Raw genomic sequence first — 21,800 nt, 5'->3', positions numbered from 1 at the left:
TTTGATTTAATACCACCATTATTTACTAGCTTTCCGCCCGCGGCTTCACCCGCGTCAAAGGAGACAGTACCGGGATTTTAATAGTTTCTGTTCTTGTGGAATTTCCGGGATAAAAACTATGTTATGCCCTTTATTGTAAGTTCTTCTTTATTCTTTATTGTAAGTCTCTTGTAATTTTATGCAGGGAATGATATAATAATAAAGAGTGTTTATCTTATTTTGTTCAGATAGTTCATAGGCCGCTATTCTTTATAAAGACTAATAATATATTACCTACTAGCTGCTCCGCGCGGTTTCACCCCCGTGGCTCCACTCCTGTTGGTCGTAGCGTGATGATATATAGCCTATACCTTCCTCGATAAATGGGCTATCTAACACCGAAAAAATTTTTCAAATCGGACCAGTGGTTCCCGAGATTAGCGCGTTCAAACAAACACACTCCTCAGCTTTATAATATTAGTATAGATGTAATTTGTAGTAATGCAATTAAGTTCTTTCTTTTCATTTTAGTCTTATAGATTTTAGGTCAGTCCAGCAAAAGAAAGTTCAAAGGTCGATTAAAACATCTAGTTTACAAATTACAGCATAGAAAAACATCAAAGAATTCTTTGGTGTTTTGCTGCTAAGGGAAACCTTTCCAATATAAACTCCAAGCATTTTCTTTTCCAGAAATACTTAACCTACATTTCTACAATTAACACTCCTTTCATAGCATAATAATTGTATAAATTTAATGCGAAATAATTTAAACTCTAATTGCTTTTGACCTTAAATATTTTTGCTAAATTTATTTCTAATGAATTAAAATAGAAAAAGGTTGGAAACAGAAGGAAAAAAAATGTAAGGAACTTTCAAGCATACCTTTGTAAAACTTTTGTATGTTTTTCTGAGAATTGTGTTTTCACACCAAAACGGCGGAACCAATTTTGATAGATAGATATTGCATTCTAGCGAAGCCGCGGTCTTAAATAGTTGATTATCATGAAAGCGCGTGTTTATAAGACGTAGTTTAATAGTATCTTATCTACTTAAATAAACATTATTCGAGTAGGTATTTACGCAGAAGACTTTATAAGTACTTACAGTAATATTACAGACGTGGCTGTGCTTCGCTCCTGTTGGTCTTAGCGTGATAATATAATTATTATAGCCTTCCTCGATAAATTGGCTATCTAACACTGAAAGAATTTTTCAAATCGGACTAGCAGTTCCTGAGATTGGCGCGTTCAAACAAACAAACTCTTCAGCTTTATTATTAAGTATAGATTCTCATAAAATACAATAAAATCATCACATTTCAAAAATACCAAAGAGCGTAATTTGTTTAAAAATAATAAAAATTCTTTAGATGACGTCAAACTGATTGATAGTATGTCATAAATGTCAGACGTATTGACATGTTCGACTTTAACTCGCCGTGAAATCGATTCTGCGCCTGCGCACGCTTATAGTATGAATGCTAATCAATTACATATTGTTTTCAGTGTTTTTAACAGCTTCTGAAGAAGTTTGAATGACTAATTTTAAACTTTACAAGAGGGGAGGTTCTCAAATCGTTGCGTGGTTTTTGTTAGGATGGGTTTTACAAAATATGTAGGTATGATGATATTATGGAAAATAATTGAAAGCAAAATATTTCGTATTATTTTGTACATCATTCAAACTAAGTACTTAGTTAAACTATAGTAGTTTTTAGAAAGCTTATTTAACATGTAAGAAATCAAATTAGGCCGGGTTTATAAGAAAAATGGAATTTTGTTTATTATTAAGGCAGGATTCAAACCTGTATAATTTCGCATTATCGTGACTAACGATTTTTTTTTGTTGAAATAATTAAGACTTAAATATATGTATTATAAAAAATAACAATTATTTTGTTGTCCACAGTCGCAGCAGTATGCATACTGCTAGAAGTGGGGGCACTCCCGAGCAGGCAGAGCGGCTTTCGATGCAACGACCCGGACCTCTCGTTCCCGCACACCGGCGACACTATCTCCATCTCGCTCGTCGCAGCTGTCACTGTCATTGTGCCTTTTATTATTGTAAGTGTATTAATTTTTATTAAGTAGAGGATTATTAAAAATAATTTGTTAGAAGAAAAATGGATAATACCTAATGATTTTTGAAAACCCTAAGCCATCTGTTTTCATTTAATTTAATGATATTTCTATCAAATAAATTTAAATAAAACAGGCGTCAAATATATTATATAATATAACACTTAACATGCTTGATAGATTTATTATAAATATATTAGCCTTTAAGGATTTTCATAAAATATAGGTATTTTATAATTAGAAGCCATTTTGAAGCCCTCTTTCATCTAATAACATTTTTATCTCAGACAAAACAAGAACAGGTTGCTAGTAAATCATAATACAAATGAAAAAACAAAACACATTAAATGATCTATATTTAAACGGTTCTAAAACAATAAATAAAAACAAAAATGTGGTTATCTTAATTACAGTGCAGTGACCTACTGCTTAATCACTGGTTGCATTTGTCTCGTAATAACTGTATTTTGGACGTTATTTATTATTTGTATTATGATAGAAGATATCCATTAGGAAGTAGTGTGATATAACTGTTAATCTTTAGACTTAATCTAGTTTTTTTAATGACCTGACAGACGTTATCCTGTCTTTTTACGCATCGAATTTTGAATGTACATCCTTCTTGAATCCTAGAAATACTTAGTTTAATTCTGAAATAATAATATTGATTAAAATCCAGTTCCAGCAGTAGAGAATGTGTGATAAAAATAAAGATTTAAAACACTCCCAAACGTTTATAAAAAAATTAGTACAAACAATTTTGATACCTTATGAACATATAGCTTTAAACCAATAATAATTGATTTGCTCGCAATAACTATATCGGTATATACTGACAAAGCTTGGACCAGTGTGTTACGATTAAAATACATAATTAGTATTATTAATCTTCTGTTCACTGAAAATCTCATTAGCTCGGGGTCAGCGTAACTAATTAGTAATCATACGAAGCCACAGAAAACCACGAAGGGTATATTATATTTCACGGTACCTTAGTTATTAAGTTTTTATTAAGATACTAGCTTCCGCCCGCGACTCCGTCCGCGCAGTCTTCGCGTGGATGGTTTATTTCTCCATTTTGAGTAACTCTGACAATGATATCTTATAAATATCTATTATAAAGACCAAATACGGCTCGAGCTATAATAATACGCAACGTGTGTTCGCGGTTCTACAGAACAACGTCTATGGATAAAACTGAAAAATTAAGATAATTTTTTTTCTACGTATTTTTGCAGGATAAAAAGTATCCTATTTTACGCCCAGGATAATAAGGTATAATTATACCAAGTTTCATCGAAATCGAACCGTTAGTTTTCACGTGATGCCTGAACATACAGACAGACAGACAGACAGACAGACAGACAGACAGACAGACAGACAAAAATTTTTTTAAACGCATATTTGGGTTTGGTATTGATCCAGTAACACCCCCTGCTATTTATTTTTTCAATATTTTCAATGTACAGAATTGACCCTTCTACAGATTTATTATATGTATAGATAGAACTTTTCTAGAAGAGAAAAGATATGTTTATCAATATTTTTACTGATATTTTAACTGAGTAGTTCTAAGTGAAGAGGACCCGACTTTATTTCAAATATTTGCAAAACGTGCAACAGTCAAATCATTCGGCACCGATACCTCTATATTCCGCGAGATCTTATCTTTTTTAAATACCTAATAATATTGCATAGAAAGCATGAACGAACCAAGCGATTATAATAACCAGGGAGGAACAAGCAACCTATAGGTAATAACACACATAATCAGCTACAGTTTTACGCTTCTAATCCTCATAACAATTTGGTCATAATTCTTCCATTTCTAAAACTGCTATCTTCCGGCATCCTTTGCAAGAATTACAAACCTCATCACAGTTTAACTAGAACCCTCTCCTTTCTTTCTAGATATGGGCAGTAGAAGCAGCCCTCCACAGGGACGACGAATATACGATAAAGAAGAACAAACTCTCCGCTAGTGTTGGCACCGCTGGGCTCATATACCGGGACTACATATACGGCGCGGTGGTCAACTTGACGGTCATGGAGGTCGTCAAGTGCGTGGTGGGGTCGCCGCGGCCGACGTTCTTCGATTTATGCGAGCCAGATAAAGCTAGGACTTGCAATGAGTAAGTAATTAGATGATAGACGAATATGGCTGCTTTCTGATACAAGTAAGAGAGTGTTTAACGAATACCCAATTTTTATCCCTGATTGTCAATCGATTGATCAGATTTTCTTTATTCACAAACTGTAGACGCATAAAAGACAAGTGCAATTGTTTTTTAAACAATGAATCAAGTTATGCAATACAAATACCGAATTTTACCAGTAATTAAGTTTGAATTCAATAAACTAGATCAATAACTGAGTTTCAAATAATTTAGAGGGCAGCGAATTTTTTAATATCCAAACAGCTGTCTTGTTTCACCTGCAGAGATTTTAAGCTTTCCGATGATAAGTTTTAAATTGTTTAAAAATAATTTTCCCTTCTTTCTGAAACATAAAAAGGCTATAATTATTTCTTCTTAACATTTTTCAATAATTTTTATCAACTGACGTTACCTTTTCTCCCATAGTTCGGAGTACGTAGCGAGCTACACATGCACCTCGACGCGATACTCTCGGTACCTCCAGATAGACGCCAGCAGGAGTTTTCCCTCCGCCCATACCTCGCTTGCTGTGTACTGTGGATTGTTTTTGGCGGTGAGTTACTTATTTACTATTAAATTATTATATTTATTTTTAATTCTACCTTAAGTATGATATCAGAATTTAAATTTACAAAGGTTAGCACAAATGTTTAATCCTCTGTAGAATTAAGGAAATTAGGACTTCAAGAAAAGAGTGTATTCCTGCTTAAAAGACCGGCAAAGTATCTGTAACACTACCAGGTTCATGGGAAGTGTTTTGGGACTTTGTTTGCTCTGACATAAAATAAGACAGATAATCTTGTACCATAACTTAATTATATTGTCAAATCATCATCGAAATGGTAAAATTAAATAAATAAAATAGATTTATTTACCGTGACAGTTCAATAATTGACCAATAAAAAATGTTAAAGTCTAATGCAGACACGGTACTATTATTTCTTAAATAAAGATATACCATCAGCGGAACATTAACTGTAATTATTAATTACATACTCCACTTGCCTCCCCATTTTAATGTCCCACAATTACGTGAAGAAGGATGTCAGTGGATATAATTGGGATCCTAATGGGAGGAAGCTATTAAATGTACTGATTGAAGTGCAGTTCCCTTTTTAACAATTGTTATGGAATTATCTATATTGTTGACGTTTGTTCAAGAGTTTTAAGCTTTTCTCCAAGCATTTCGTATGTTTGTAAGTAGTTCTATTAAATTGTATCGGTATACTTAGATACAAACTTAAAAACTCATAATGAAATCCTATCCTACTAATATTCTAACGTGGAAGTTTGTAAGAATTTATGTTTTTTAATTCTTTCTCGCAAAAATTGCTGATCGAATCGGTCTGAAATTTGGTTTTGTCTATTCTAGAACACAGACTACTTCTAGTGCAAGTTAGGTTTCAGCTAGCTACTTAACTACCATTTATCGTATTTAATATTTCGTATTAAGTATAGCATTCATTCGCATTCTGTGTCCTGACAGACAGAGACAATTAATTTTAATAAAACGGTTATAATGTCTCTTAAATTATATCTTTCCTTGTAGTGGTACCTCCAACGCCGTGCATTCAGTTGGCACAACCGGTCGGTCCTGATCGTGCCGCTGGTGCAGATCCTCTGCATCATATACGCGGTGGTGTGCCCGCTGACCAGGGTCACGGACCACCGGCACCACTGGTGGGATGTGCTCGCTGGGGGTATCATGGGGCTGGCCAGTTTGGTGTATACTGTGAGTATTAGATCGTTTATAATAGGTTAGTTTTTTTTTTATTGTAAACTAGCCGTGCTGTTGATCTTAGCGTGATGATATATAGCCTATAGCCTCCCTCGATGAACAGGCTATTTAACATCGAAATAATTTTTCAAATCCTGAGAATGAGATTAGCGCGTTCAAATAAACAAACAAACTCTTCAGCTTTATATAATATTAAGTATAGATGTAAAATGTGTATTACATCAATACATTGTCTTTTTAGTCTCAAAGATTAATTTTCATTTCATCAGTCTTAAATAAATATTGGCCTAGTTTAAAATGAATAGATAGGTAAACATAAAAAAATATATATTATTAGCAGTTCGTAAAAAAGTTCATTAAAGCATACAGTCAGAAATTAATTACTTACATAAAAACATGGTCCCGTTCCTTTTTATTTCCTGAACTTTTCAAATATCAAAATCTCTAATAAAGTACATATCTTTCATTTTCCACTCAAATAAAAAGAAGAAAAAAACCGTATACTATCTCAAACAATTATTTTGATTAAAATTACACTTGTCTGTTTGATCATGTCAAGTGCAATTCCACACCACTTTATCACGAGAAGCTTTCAACTCATATAATATAGTTTATGACTTCAAAATGACTATAATAATCAAATATATTATCATATTTACTTTCTATTTATATAACCTAGACAGATTTAGTATGAAAGTCGCTCCTCTTGTTGTAAGTGGTGAACGGCAAGTAATATTTGTTGTTATTTCTAGTCAATAAAAATGGGTTAAAAAAGGTTAATCGTAACAGAAATTTGTTTTGAGTCTATGCAAATGTCTATTTGGGAAAGCAGCGATTATAATATTAAGTGGTAGGTAGTAAATGTTATGAGTAGGTACATTTTGTTTAGATATATATTCATACGTCGCGTAGCATTTATTATTTAAAACATTAAAGAATGAGATATAAAATTCGTCATTTACAATCTGGTCTTGGTCCAGATTGCTCGAAAGCTCAAGAGCTTGTTTAAATAGCGTAGATATTTCAGATCACGTGAAAACAAGCTTTTTGAGCGAAAGTGTTTGTTTATTTTTCTTTCCCGTTGCAAGTTGCAACGTAGCAATTTTATAATAATTATTGTGTCTTCAGGTAATAATTAGTAGACTAGAGAATACTTTTGCCGTGTAGCATCTCATTACCACAATTTCCTTTACCACTCTAGCAAAGCCAGAAAGAAAGCTGGATTTTTTCATACATTTAAGTAAATAAATATTTTTTCCAGGTATTAGTCCTATGCAAGAACTTCTGCCAGCCCTCCGTAGTGAGCACGAGCGATATCTCCAGCAGCGACGGCAACAACCACCAATCTGTCCGACGGCTCCTCGCCCACGAGGCAAGAGTCGTGGTCCCGTAGCCCGTGTAGACTTGTGTAGTTTGCGCAGTTTGCTTGAACGTTTGATGAAGACGAATTTGTTAAAGAATAGCAAAATGATATGCTTTTTTTTGTGTATTAGTTTCTGGGTCTATGTTTTTTGAATTATCGTTGTGGGTGGTTAAAGGAAATCAAATCAAATCGTTTATTGCTTTGAAAACATGCCATCAAATAAAATGTTTAAGTAACAATGTGTTTGTTACACATTGTTACAAACATATTGTTCATGTATATCAGTTTCTGGTTCTATGTTGGTTATAGTTTTCTGCGTATGACCATGTTCTATGATTGTAATAGTTTATGTTTATTAAGAGATTATGTTCAAGAATACTTATCCAAATATTTGAAATAAAACGGTAATATATCGTTTCAACGGAAGGACGTTTTCAAAATTAAAACTATACTAGATTCATTTAATAACTTTATTTCTACACAGAAAAACGTTCATGCAAATAAAACGTCAAACTGTCGTGTGGATCCACAATTATTATTAAAAAAATTAGCTGACGATTGGCAATTAAACCGTAGAGTAATTTGTAAATAAGTAAATTGGATTGTATAAATTGGTTAACATCGAATTAATGTAGAAATTGATAAAAATCCGTTCATCGAAATATGTTTAAAGTTTAGTTACCTTTGTTATTTATTTAATGTGTAAATAACACGCAGTAATCCCTTTAATTTAATAGATTTGCTTTAATTTCTAATACATTAATTTTATATTTCAACCTTTTGTATATTTATAGCGGATTTTTTTTAACCTCATGTAATGTGATTTTTAGAATCTATTGTCTGTATAACATTATCATAAGCATTAGCTTAGATATAGAAAATGGTCGATTTTTATTTTATACGACTTCGAAAACGAAGCATAGAAATATATTTCCGCCTTGTGCATTTAACAAGGTAAAGCGAGGTTTGTTACAAAAAACTTTATTTTTAAGATTTTTCCAAAAGTTGGTATAACCTACAAATTAACAAAAAACAGTTGTTTATTTTCTGTCTTGATTCTATTGTTATCAACCAGTGACTAATTAAAAACATAATATAATAATTTATTCATAAGGACGTAGGTATGTTACTGCCAATTTTCAGCTTTGGAAACTGACAAATTGTTAGGCTACTTAATGAATATCGACTGCGCCCTGCTATGCTAGCCTTATTACTTATGAAATAACCGTTTCAAAGATCACAGATTAAAATATGACAAACAATGCAAATAGTTTAATAATAATGTCAATTTTATATAAAATATTTAAAGTTTTTCACTGGCAGAATTATTGAACGAATATTGAACATACTCGAAAGGCGGGAAACTAGTGTTCCTGTCAACGCAATGTAATAAAATGACAGCTAAAAGCGCGGGAAACAATACCGCTCGCTGATTGGCTCAGTGAATGCACGTGAATGCTACCTTTTTTTTTTCTATTTTCACATTTGTTATTTCTGGCCGGTAAAGTTCGATTATTTCGTAATTTTTTCATTTGAAATTGCATTTTCGAAAAAAGATTCACGTAGGTAATATTATAACCAATGAAAGTATTTACTATGTAGTACCTGTCTAGTCGTAAGTAGTTTTAGTCTATTTATATTTATTTAAGGACAATCTTCTGTTACCCACCTATTTTCTGTTAATAAAATAGATTGCGGTGAACAAATGCTCTTTTGAGTGCTATTTTGTATAGTGTCTAGAGGTTTGATTGAAAAATATTACGCGTAAATGACAATAGTTTTCTTCTTATTTTATATAAATAATTCTGTTAATCTATTGACATGTATCTACTTACATATTTTGTTAAATATCATTAACTATTATTGTTCACTTTATTGTATGTTTTGTTCTTTATATTGATATCATTTTAATTATGACAATGCCACCATGACAGTCTGTTCATAGAACATATTCATAAATTATCTTTATTTTAAAAGAAATCATGTATTTTTTTAATTCTGTTTAACGTCTATGAAAATAATGTTCTAATAATAATAATTAATCAGAAAGAAAGAGGTAATTTCATCAAAGGCGCCTTTTCAGTACAAAATATTATTTTAAAGACTAACATTGTGTAACTAATACCTTTATATTCGATTATGTATGTCAATAATCTATTTATTTTCATTATAAAGTACATTTATTTTTTCGTAAGAACAATGCAAATTTTTGTGTAGTTTTGTGTATGTGTGTGTAAATGTGCAATCTAGAAATTTCTTTTTCATACATTCCTCTGCATTTACGTGTGTTTTGTAAATATGTATTAGTGTAGCATTAGATATAAATAAAGAGTTAAATTTTTTATTGTGTTTTTATTACCTAACCTAGAATAAAATAGCATTGTATACTTATTTAACTACTTAATATTACCTACCTTTAATCTGATAATTGTCTGGAAGAGATTGTGTTAAGCATTAAGTCCGTTGTGCAGAAATGATGCTTGACTTTAATGCATTAGTTTAATACACAATAATTGATTTTTTTGCATTTAATTCTATTATGTACAGACTTTTTTATAGTCATCTGTGCCAAATTTCGAAGCTCCGTTTACCGGTTTTAAAATTAAAATAGATACATAAACATTTGAAATGTTGCAAAATTAGCCACCAGAATCTTAAATGTGAGAGTGTAATACTTGACACAGGAAAACGATGTCAAGTTGTCTATGAGGTGTCTATAAAAATGTTAATTTTAAGCTTTCAATTATGCATACAACGGAACCTATCACTTCTGTATGTCTAGCAAAAAACTACGCATCCTGTAGTCTAAATTCTAATTAAAATATAACATTAAACCTTTTACGTTGTAATTTGTAATACATAATATTTTATAGTAGGAACAATACCTGGTATATTTTTCCCTAGATTTTTAGCTCTAAGTGACAAAAAGATCATGCACGTTTTCATATTACTGCAAGAATTTTCCACTTGCTATTTTAGTATTTTTTGTAAAATTTTGTATCATAGTTTAAAAAATTTAAACCCAGAAGAATAAGCAACAAATGAAAAGCCGCGAACATTTTGCGATGCAATACTTTAAAATTAGGTCATGTAGATTGGTTTTAACTGTAGGTTTTACACGATTTATCAAGTACATTCCTCCACGACCGCGGTTGTCGCTTGCGGTTTAGATATCTTGAGATTAGATTTCATAACAAACTATACATGGATTAAAATTGCAAAATAGGTATTTAATATTCAAGCTGTTTTTATATAGCTTGATTTAGATATAGAGCTTTTATTTTCTCACTACGAAATGACATAATACTATGACATAAAAAAAAAACGAATCCTACTGATGAAAAAACGAATCACTAGATTCTACTGAATCTAGTGCATCTATAGTCTATACCTACTTTTTCTTTGCGGGGGGCTCTTATTATTATTTTCATAAAAAATACATACATATATTAGTTATGTGTAGTAGCTAGGCTCTTTCGTAGTTACATATACCTAGATGGTGGATGAATAAATAAAAATTGATAGGTATTCATATTTATTTATAGGTACTGCTTAATGGTTAATTACATAGATAATTAATAAATCATCTATCAAATTGCAGGCGACTTTAAATTAATAGAAAAATATACGCAAAACCTTTTAGTACGACATCTAAAAACGTGAGACTAGTAAATGCAATCGAATTGATTAGGTACCTTCGAAGCTTATGATTCATTGCGTGGTGTTAATGTTTTACTAATAAACTCGAAAACAACTTGTACCAATTTAGTTGTCAGAAACATGTAGGGTGTATTTGAGCCCGCATCTTTCTGACTAATCTGACAAGTAGAATTAATATTACTTTATTTCGGTTTAATGGTGGTCAGAATTTGGTTATGATAATATGTTGTTTTACAGTCGAGTTGAGTTCAGCCGTCATCGTGGTACCTACGTGGATTAAAAGCCTATGTGGTAATCTAGGCTTTAATACATGATTATTGATTTATATTGATTAAGTCACATTTCATCTAGAATCTAGATTAATTAAGCCGTTCTGCGGTGTGATTACCTACATAACAAATATACAGCATGCATTCGTACAGTAAAAGTCTTTTCTTTTTAAAATATGAGTGGTAGCTGTGGTAGGTCATCCGTTATAGATACAATAAAATGTTATTGGTTATAATTTACATACAAATGCACATTAGAAAATTACTTATTCATACTTAAATCTTGAATTTTCAAACAAATCTAGCCTGTATACCTAGGTAGTATATTGCAATGTCGCTACTGTTCATTAATTTCAATATTGAAATTATTTATCAATATATACGATTTGCATTGAATTTATTAAAAACAATACCTACCAATACCTACTTAACGTAAAACATTTTCAACAAATGAGATCCTAAGATAAAAACAGAACAAATTATTTACCTACAAGTAAGTACAAACAATTTCTTTACAAATAGAATAATAATAAGAATAATCGGGCATTAATTTTACAAGAATTATAGGCACATTGAACCAAAAACACGCAAAGGTTTATATTTTTTTATTTTTCGTACACCGCATGAATATCATTACATTACCAAAGGAATACATCTTTCTTGTTCCCATTAAATTTATGCACTCTTAGATCCGATTTTATCTGCGAAATAAAAATAAGCAGGTGAGGGGAACGGAGTACAAAGCGTAATAAATTACCCTCCTACGTGTAAAGGAGAGTGTACATTGTATAATTGCAGTTTTTAAACGTAAGAAACTTGTCCCTCGACTCTTATCAATTAACAAAAACTTTAAAAATACATTTAACAGAAGCTCTAATCACGCTCTACATGTTCCATCATAGACAATTAATTTAAAAGATGTTGTACAATCCATTTCCACTTTTTTCTATATCTTAATTTTTGCAATAAACAACAGAAAAGTTGGTGTTTTTTACAAAGATAGTACTAATTGGAGAGAAAATTTAACCCATTTTCAAGATGGCGCAGTATGGATAGAAAATCTTGGTCTTAGTGGTCGTCAATTACGCTTATGCCTTCTTACAAACAATTAGTTTTTTTTTCTGATATCTCTCGATAGCTGTAAGTCTCTGACAATAACTTCCCCATGCATTCTTAAAATTTCTTAATAGGTACTTATATTATTTTTAGATAAAAACTCAAAACGAACCCAATGTACAAGATCCCTTATCCGCCATTACTGCAGACCCACCCCTGGCCTGTGTTATGTAAAATGCAATAGTATTAATAAAATAAACCTCGTGACTATGAACGCCTACTAAATTGCTTTACTTCACTAGTTCTTGCTCGTGTCTTTACTCGAACAGCTTTGATAAATGGTGGTCCTTTGATTATGTAGATTGTAGAATGAAGGATTATAAATTGTTCAAAATTCAAGAGAATGTTGTAACACGTCTGTTAGCCCAAAATAACTAAAATATACCAATCATGTATATTGTAGGTATGTAACATAACAAATTTTTTACGGTTTCTATAGAAATAGCCCAATTTACTCTGATTGTTGAGTGTGATTAAATCTAAAATTTACATTAAAACTGAAGATACGTATCTATTTATTTAATAATAGCTTCTCTTAACTCTGTAATTGATTTAAATATATATAAATGTAGCAAAATTCAATAAAATCTAACACTAGAAAGTCTTATTTAGTATCTTTTATAGGTATCATATTCTATGATATTATCCTATTTGGCGCCGGCGCCAGCTATCGTTGACAACAAAGTTTAATACTAATATCGTTAAATTATTGTTATTAGAATAATTCAAAGTAAAGCCTGTAGTAAATGTCAAAATAAGTCATAATAAGTAACTTTTAATCGCATAAAACTTTCTCGATATGCAATATCCGCTTTACATTATGTCGTGTATTCATTTTGTGTTGAGATTTATCCCCTAGTGAAGGAACTTACCTACATAAATAATACAGTTTACAAGATAAACTCACATAATGCACTTTTTGTAAAACCATCTCCAAACGAATTTTCCCTATCAACCCATCTTCTGGCATGCATCTTTCTATAGATATTCCACTTTATGTGAAACCAGTGTGTTACCATCGCCTATCTGATTTTCCCATCAATGTCTGTCTACAAAAAAAAATTCACATCTTCAACAAAATCCTGCTCCAATCTGTGAAGATAAATATCGTGAAGAAACCGACATATTGTAGAACTCAAAAGCTCGTCGACATATGCGACTAAAAGTAAAAACCTGCAGTGCGGATGTGTAGATCATTATGATCTCTTTTTAATGAAGGTATGTTTCCTTGCAGAGTGCAGTGAGAACAAAGAAATGGTGATACATTCTAACTTAAACCACATTATCATGTCTCAAGTGTCTACCTTAAGGTAACTCAATTTTTTTTGTAAAATTCAAAAGTGCACGACTCATAGTGCTCATCCCTTCAACGAAAAGTAATATAATTTTAGTTTTACTTCAATAACTAGCTATTAAATGATATCACCATTTTCAATACCAATCTCCGCATAATAAAAAGCTAATAAGAAATACTACGATTACTTTAATTAAGTTTTACACAATCTATCGTGTCTCACCCGAAAAAAGGGTGGTGACGCGAATTTTCTTTTTTCTATTTCTACATTTCTTTCCGCCTTAATTTTCTTGAATAAATTTTTACCAGTGATATTATTAGTCTCCATTAAATTATCTATAAGATGATGTGCAGATTTAGTATATAATGTGGATTACCAATTAGTTGCCGAACCAAAGCAAAACAAATTTTTCGATCATAGAGCACTCTAATGCTTCACATTAGGAGTCGTGAAATTGATAGAGGTTCTCTTTTTATTTATTTCAATAGACAATGCAGGCTTGAACAGTAGCCATAAAATGCAATTAGCAAATACAATACAGTAAATTAATGTACACATATCCATTCTTGAGGGCATGGTGAATTTCACACATGCACTTGCTAATGTAATCGAAGCTTCTTATAATTGGTATTAATCACTTTCGTTGTTCTTTCTATGCTAATTGTTATTAGCGGTAGGAAGAATCAATGTTTGATTGTCTTTTTATGGTCTTCCTAATTTATGGTTCTGCATTCAGCGCGCGTTAGTGGTTACAGTATAAAGGGCAGAAAATTCTTTCGGTGTTAGATAACCCATTTATCGAGGTAGGCTATAGTGGATAGCCTATAGGCTATAATATATTATCACGCGACCAACAGGAGCGGAGCAACGCGGGTAAAACCGCGGGGCGCAACATTAAACAATAATGAAATAACGTTATAAGAAAACCTACGAAAATTGAAAATCATGTATCAATTTAGCACTGAATCGAACTTGCCTCAAATTTTACAAAATATATAATTTAATAAAAGCATTCAAGCTTTATTTATGAAATCTTAGGTAAATAATACACATGTAGGTATACAACATACGCCGATATTTCACAAAAACCCTTAGAAAAATGCAATCCAGCATTTAAACTGTGATTATAATTATTATAGCCACAGCTCTATATTTCCCACTAGGTGCAGTTATTAAACGTAACAATTTATTTAACACAATTGACGCAAACTATCCATACAAAATACTTCCTGAAACACCTTTGTTGTTGCCTCATAAATAACCGTTACATTTAAATAACAAACGTTTATTATAACAGTAACTTGATTGTAACAAATGTTATCGTTATTTATTTTCACTCCCGTTATTATTGTAATAATGCAAAATAGGTATACACCAATAGGGTTTATGAAATCATAGTTTTTTGTGAATCTAAGTATCCTTTCCCTAAACAACGAAGCAAGGATTTTATATTATTTTATCCATCACATGGATCATGGATGATGGATAAAATAATGTGAAATACGTTTGTTAGTACTGTTTTATACATTTTTATATTGCAAAATAAAATACACAATAATTCAACATTTTAGACCGTAGAATCTATAAAAATATAAGTGGTAGGTACAATAATGAAAGCCATAAGTACACGAGATTAATAGCGTCATTACATGTAAGTATTCGCAAGATATTTGTATTATCTTTTAAAATATTGTTTGTTTAGTTATTGTGTGTGTTTAATGAATAAACTTTTGAATACACATTTGAAATACGCAATATTTTCTTCTCTGTATCCAATTTTATGTTGGAACTAAAGCTATACAATAAACCATACAATTTTCTTTCATTTCAGAGGTTTTTCTTTGTTTTTATTCATATAGATATCATATGTTCATCAGTATTTTCTACATTTACCATTATTTTATTTGTGATTATTTATAACATCGGTGAATATTTTTAGACGTATGCGTCCTTACTCCTTAGCTTTTTATAAAGTATAGAAGTTTAATTTAATTTTCATGAATAAACTTGTTATTCAAAATTGCAAAAGATAAAATCTTAATGACCAAGTGCTAAGGCATAAAAAGCACACGCAGACCAAGCTACGAGCAGAAAGTCAGAAACATAATAAATTCAATCAATACGTGTTAAAAGTTTACCATTAATCACAAAATACGTAAGTACGACTTTCTACAAATTAGGACAATCAAATTGTAAGCCATGTGGTACCCCACATAGCTTTGTGGTGGTGACCCCAATATCGCCAAAATGGTAGCTTTAATTACCCATTTTATTTACCCACCTACCAGCCAGTCAGCCACTACTTGTAACTTTTTATTGAGATAATCATCATTTTATGATTGTTGTTTCTGTGGGTGGTATTTAGCATTAAATATTACCTATATGAATGCAAATGTTTTTACTTTTCATTACTTTTGTGTAGTCTTAGTTGTTAGGAATCTTAATTATTGTTACATGATAAATTATATTCCATAATATTCAGCAGTTTGCAATATTATAATTGATATTGTGCCGGTGCTGCTTTTCTGATTAATAAAAAAAACTCACTTCTCCAAAACCGAGTAATCTTATGTTTAAAATCTTTTACTTATTCAGTTATTTACAACATAAAAACTTGTGTTCAAGAGCAACACAATGATGAATGAATTTGGGTATTTTAACAAAATCATTTATTTTTATTTTATCTTTATTCCTGTTAAACATTGACTTTTAATCATTTCAATTCACACACAAAAGGACAACGACCCAGGATACCGACTTACCTCTATCTAAAGATGCTTGCAATGTGTGTGATAGCCTTTTGAAGTCTAGAATGAAGGCTTTGAGGTAGGCTTCGTTGATGTCTACGACCTACGTTTTAGTTTAGTGTAGGTGTAAGTAAACAGGGTGTAATCGTTAAGTGTGCACAAGCGATTATTCCGTAACTATTGCAGATATCAAAAAACTTTAAACTGATATCGAAAGTACTTGACCTAATGAGTAAAATGGCCATAATAAATTTTTAAAAATAAAACGAGAAATATCCAAAAATGTTACATTAAACACTCCCATACATTTGATTTCCAATACATTTTGTATTCATAGCAGATTTTCGAAATGACGTTCTCATTGTGCAATACAATGAGGAGCTCTATTTAAAGTTTCTAAACGAACTTCCCTTCAAATTTGCGAAGTAATTAAAGCAGAAAACCAAAAAAAGAAAGAGAAAGCTAAAATCTTTCATATCATGGGATATTCATATCTCATACTAAATGTATGGGAGGGTTTAAAGATATTGAAGTGAAACTTCTTTATCGGGGTTGGACAAAAATTTAGTGTAACATTTTTGCGTTACGCTGTAGGCGTGACATTTTTGCGTTACGCCGTAGGCGTGACATTTTTTCGTTACGCCGTCGGCGTGACATTTTTGCGTTACGCGCCAACTTTTTCTTATCCCTAAGTTTCACTTCTTACGTGTGTGCACTAGTACACGCACACATTTTTTTTTATATTTCTCGTTTTATTTGTAAAAAATTATTACGGCCATTTTACTCATTATGTTAAGTACTTTCGATATCAGTTTAAAGTTTTTTGTTATCTATAATAGTTACGGAAAAATCGCCTGTGCACACTTAACGATTACACCCTGTATGTACAATTAAAATAAAGTGTAGAAATTATGTATGCTGTTACTCTTTATTAGTTTGAATGTATTGTTTATTTCATATTACAGAAAAGGTGCTTCGGAATTCAGAAAATACAGCACATACTTACCAAAAATTGCATTTAGTGCACATGGTAATAGCACAGTATTACCATATTTCCTACAGTATGGCGACGAATGTACTTGTGCAGAGAAACGGAGGGGAAATGGCGGGGGGTCGGGCGACGCGGGCCGCTTAGTGCAATCACGCTGAGTTTGCATTAACTATCGCGAAAGGACGACGCAGTCGTATTTTTTGTGTAATAATTTTATTATACATAGGTACTTACATATTCTATTATGGCGCGCAAAAACTGTTCCGTTTTCGGATGTAAATCTACATTGAAATCCCAGAAGGAAACAATATTTCAGAAAGATTGTATTAATTGTATCTGTTGAATTAAAATCAAAGCTATGTATATGTTGTCCTTATTATTTTCTAATCAGATTGTACATCCCAATGCGCATGTATTACTTAGTTAAATGGTATAATATACAATTAAGAACATCCAAAAATAAAGTGTCCACGTAAATAATATTTAGCAGTGCAATATCTGTAATTATATATTTATGAACAAATAATTACATCAGATTTAATAATCGCAATTATTTTGAATGTACATATGAATAAATGATTTCATCATAATATTAATAATCACAATTGTTTTATTTCACATTTGTTGCAACCCTAGCGTATTTTCGTGTGGCAGCGTAAGTACCTACGCTGGCGGCGGCATCGCGCGACATCAAAGGCGTTTCCTTACTGTAGGAAATAATATTGTAATACTGTGGTAATAGTATCGATAGTGCTTTGAAAGGTGACACCTAGAGAAAAAAAAGCTTCGCTTACTATATCAGTCGCTTTCAATTTTACTTTTTAAAACTGTCAATTATTAAGAAGGTACTAAACTTACAAAATGCAATTTCTACAGATAGCAGTGTAAGCAACATTACAATTGCAATTTGCATTTAAAATCAGCATGAATTTAGCGTTACAGTTCAACCCCACTCTATTAGTTTACTGCAATTTATTAGTGACTGTCAGAGATAATATCGAAAACTGTTCCATAACTCATAACGTAGAATTTGCTAACGTAAGTAATAGTTAGTTACTTGTAAATATTTTGCTTTACTGTCACAATTTCTTTGGTCACAACTAAGTAAGTAATAAGATCATTTATCATTGGTCAGTTTTTAATTGAAAAACGTAATAGAATCTGTTTCCAATGAATTTTATGTTTTACTTTTTACAAATTACAATGAATTAAATGTTGAGCCTCTGCTATGTTCAGCTGTAGATCAATTTCCATATTATATATGCATGTTAAATGAATTATTAATGTTTATGTATATTATGTTGATAAAAAGTACCTATATTATAAAATATAATATTTGGAAATAGGTTGTTTTAAAGTTGACTCTACCCTGTAATCCGTCAGGGCATTCAACGCAAAATTTGTTCATATAGAAGCTCTTTCTTTGCACAGCTTATTATCTTATTCAGTTATTTTATTTCCTTTGTTGTAATCTCAGCCATTCTATTCAAGAAGCACGGATTATCTTTCGTTTTAAAAAGTGCTTAGTAAATATCTCTAAAACTTATCTTAAGAAATGTGTTGCGTTCTAGGCGTGGGCGATATGTCGTGGGATTGCATACAATCAGAGTTTTATCAGTTTTAGTGCAGTCAGGTTAAATAGTTTCACACCAACGCCTTTCTATGGCGGTCAAAGCGCATTCTTGAAGTTCCTCTTTCCTTTTGGGCATAACATCAGCTGTTTTAATAAACGGATACCTCAATCATGGTACCTTACTTAATTTTATAATGTTTTTTATAAATTAACAAGACCTCCACATTGTCTGTTTATTGGTTATCTTCTCATAAAGACATGCGGATTTAGAAACTGAGTCTGATTACCTAACCATTCCGGGGCGTTCTGAAACAAGAGTACGAATTACGAGCGAAGTCAGCACAAACATAATATTTAGATTGGTTCCATGTCATCTTCTCTGTATAGGCATAAGATAGTAAGATATAATATTATAGGTACATTTAAAACGCCTACAATTGCCAGATAGGTGTTTATTAAACAAATCTTATTTACATATTATATTTACAATAAAATATCGTAAAATTATGAATGTATCGGACACTTAGTATTATGCAATAGATATGTTAATAAGATGCACACATCTATTTTGGTACTTCGTGTACAGTTTCGAATAAAACTCTCCATCATTCATTAAAAAAATGCATCAATTTAAATTCGTGTTAGATGTATTGCTTTTTATTGTAGATATGTCTAAATGACTTCATTACTACTGTTTACCCTATTTTATTTGTTGAAATTGAAAGTACAATTGGCCGTAGATAACCAAAAAGGATCCAACCCACAAAATGTTACTTTTGAGTTATTGAAGTTTGAAGTTTAACCTGTGTTTGTTCATATAAAGACTTGCTTGTGTTAATTGCTTCTTAAGGAAAAGTGTGTGTGTCAATGTATATTTTATTCTTACAAACAAATTTTATTGAATTTAATTTTATTTCTTGAAACATTCAGCTAAATGTGTGTTAGGATCCTTTTTGATAAAACCTATTTTCAATTATGATAAGTGAATTTTCATTTCGCAAAAACGATTCAAAGTAGCTAATTGCTACTAAGATCATTATTTTTTTTTTAATTTCGTAAATAAAACAACTAACTTTCAATTTTTTTTTTTCATTATTTATATAAAACATATTAATTCTATCCGATTTACTATTCTTCTTCGTGTGCAAAGTCCGGTTCATCGCCATATCTACATCGTCATGAAGTCTTGGATTGTCCCCTTGGATTGATTTATAGAAATCCAGGCAGTATTTAGATAAATAGTCAAAGATTGACTCCAAATCGTCTAATTGGGCTTTTCTTTAACATTTGGCCATAGTCATTGAAAATCATTATCAGATACCTCCGAAGATTTACCTTTCGAGCCCGCCCATACATACAACTTTTGCATCGACTAAACTGATCTGTCGAGCTGTATTCTCCTCTTGAATTCAACATGACTAAACTGTTTAGTCGATGGAGGTGCGCATACAATCGATTTCAGTCTTAATAATTTATATCCCCAACAAACCTTACAGTCTTCTATAGGCAATTCTTGAATGAAGGTAATAAAGATCACATGAGCGCGTGATCGATAGTTGTGCGAGTAATTTTTTTTTGTTACTTCGACATGTTCGTCAGCTTCGTAAATTTTTTCAGGTATTTTCGAAGTGCTTCTATTTTAGAAAAATCGGTATAAAAAAGGCAAAGATGTGTGACCCGATCAAGATACTTGGAGTGTGAACTTAATGCATGCCTAACGCCTCAAGCTTTAAATACATAATATTCAGTCTATCCAAATGTTCTGAATCGTTTTTGTTATTAAACCAGTATACATTTCTACAAAATTCAGTTTAACAAAAGAGATCCATGCTTTCTGAATCTTTTTAGTGATTTATCTATTGCATCATAATATCATAAAAATTAAATATCTAAAAGGATCCACATGCTTTTGGATTTTTTTAAATATTTTAGTTTTGTGTTAGTTTCTTAGACTGAGCGTTTTACAATATGATCCAAGAAGAATGGATTGTTTTTACGAAACTAAAATATGGCTTCTCCATACATGTGGGTTGGTACCCAGTGTCAATTTAACGTCAAAATATTCATATTTTACTTGGATTGTTTTTGCTAATCGAAAATATAGACCTAGACGAGCAGTTTGGTATATTTAACTCATTTTCGGTCATGTTGTGGGTTGGATCCTTTTTGGTTATCTACGGCCAATTATCAAATTTAATTCATTCATACTATGTAATACTAGCTGCTACCTGCGGTTTCACCCGCGGACAAAATCAGGTGCAAAAATGTTTTCATGATATAATAATATTATGTAGATTGTAGAACATTTAGTAAATAAGTACTTTGTAAAGTATAACTCTAGGTATAACATATACATATTCCTTACATAATTTCAATTAATATGCATACTGTCATATTCATAATCTCATTTAAATACAAATTAGAGATGCCACATACCTACCTAATTTTAAAATCTAATCAAACCAATGAATAAATTAGTAATGACATGATTAATTACAATATTAATTAAAGTAAAGATTTATTACTTTCATAATGAGTTCTGTACACGACTATACTACGAATGTTATTTTTAACGTTAGTAATTGAATGTTGATATCATGTAGGTACTATTGGGAAATTGTGAATGCAGCGTAAGTAAAAGTTATGATGGAATAAATTTTCAATATTATTGCGTGTTTGATTTATTTACTGTCTTATTTCTAGTGCTATAAATAAAACTATATAATAGTGTGTGATATAAGATTTATTTTCTGTTAGAATTAATGTAATATTTGTTTGTTTTTCTATCATCACTACGACGCTACATAGTATAAAACAAAGTCTCTTTCTCTGACC

General features: G+C 31.2%; 1 protein-coding gene across 2 annotated transcripts in view; it reads left to right on the top strand.

Annotated features, from left to right (window-relative positions):
• LOC123699392 (phospholipid phosphatase 2-like) overlaps nt 1-9,656 on the top strand; it is an 80,035-nt gene extending 70,379 nt beyond the window's left edge. For both annotated transcript variants that reach the window (XM_045646337.1, XM_045646338.1), the window contains exons 3-7: nt 1,888-2,042; nt 3,969-4,189; nt 4,640-4,766; nt 5,763-5,945; nt 7,213-9,656. In XM_045646337.1, the coding sequence (XP_045502293.1) occupies nt 1,888-2,042; nt 3,969-4,189; nt 4,640-4,766; nt 5,763-5,945; nt 7,213-7,344 (818 nt within the window). In that variant the 3' untranslated portion in view covers nt 7,345-9,656. The remainder of the gene's footprint in view (nt 1-1,887; nt 2,043-3,968; nt 4,190-4,639; nt 4,767-5,762; nt 5,946-7,212) is intronic.
• Nucleotides 9,657-21,800: the final 12,144 nt, after the last annotated feature.

This window comes from Colias croceus, chromosome 17, assembly GCF_905220415.1.
Source record: "Colias croceus chromosome 17, ilColCroc2.1".
Lineage (NCBI taxonomy): Eukaryota > Metazoa > Arthropoda > Insecta > Lepidoptera > Pieridae > Colias > Colias croceus.
This window is presented reverse-complemented; position numbering and strand designations above follow the sequence as displayed.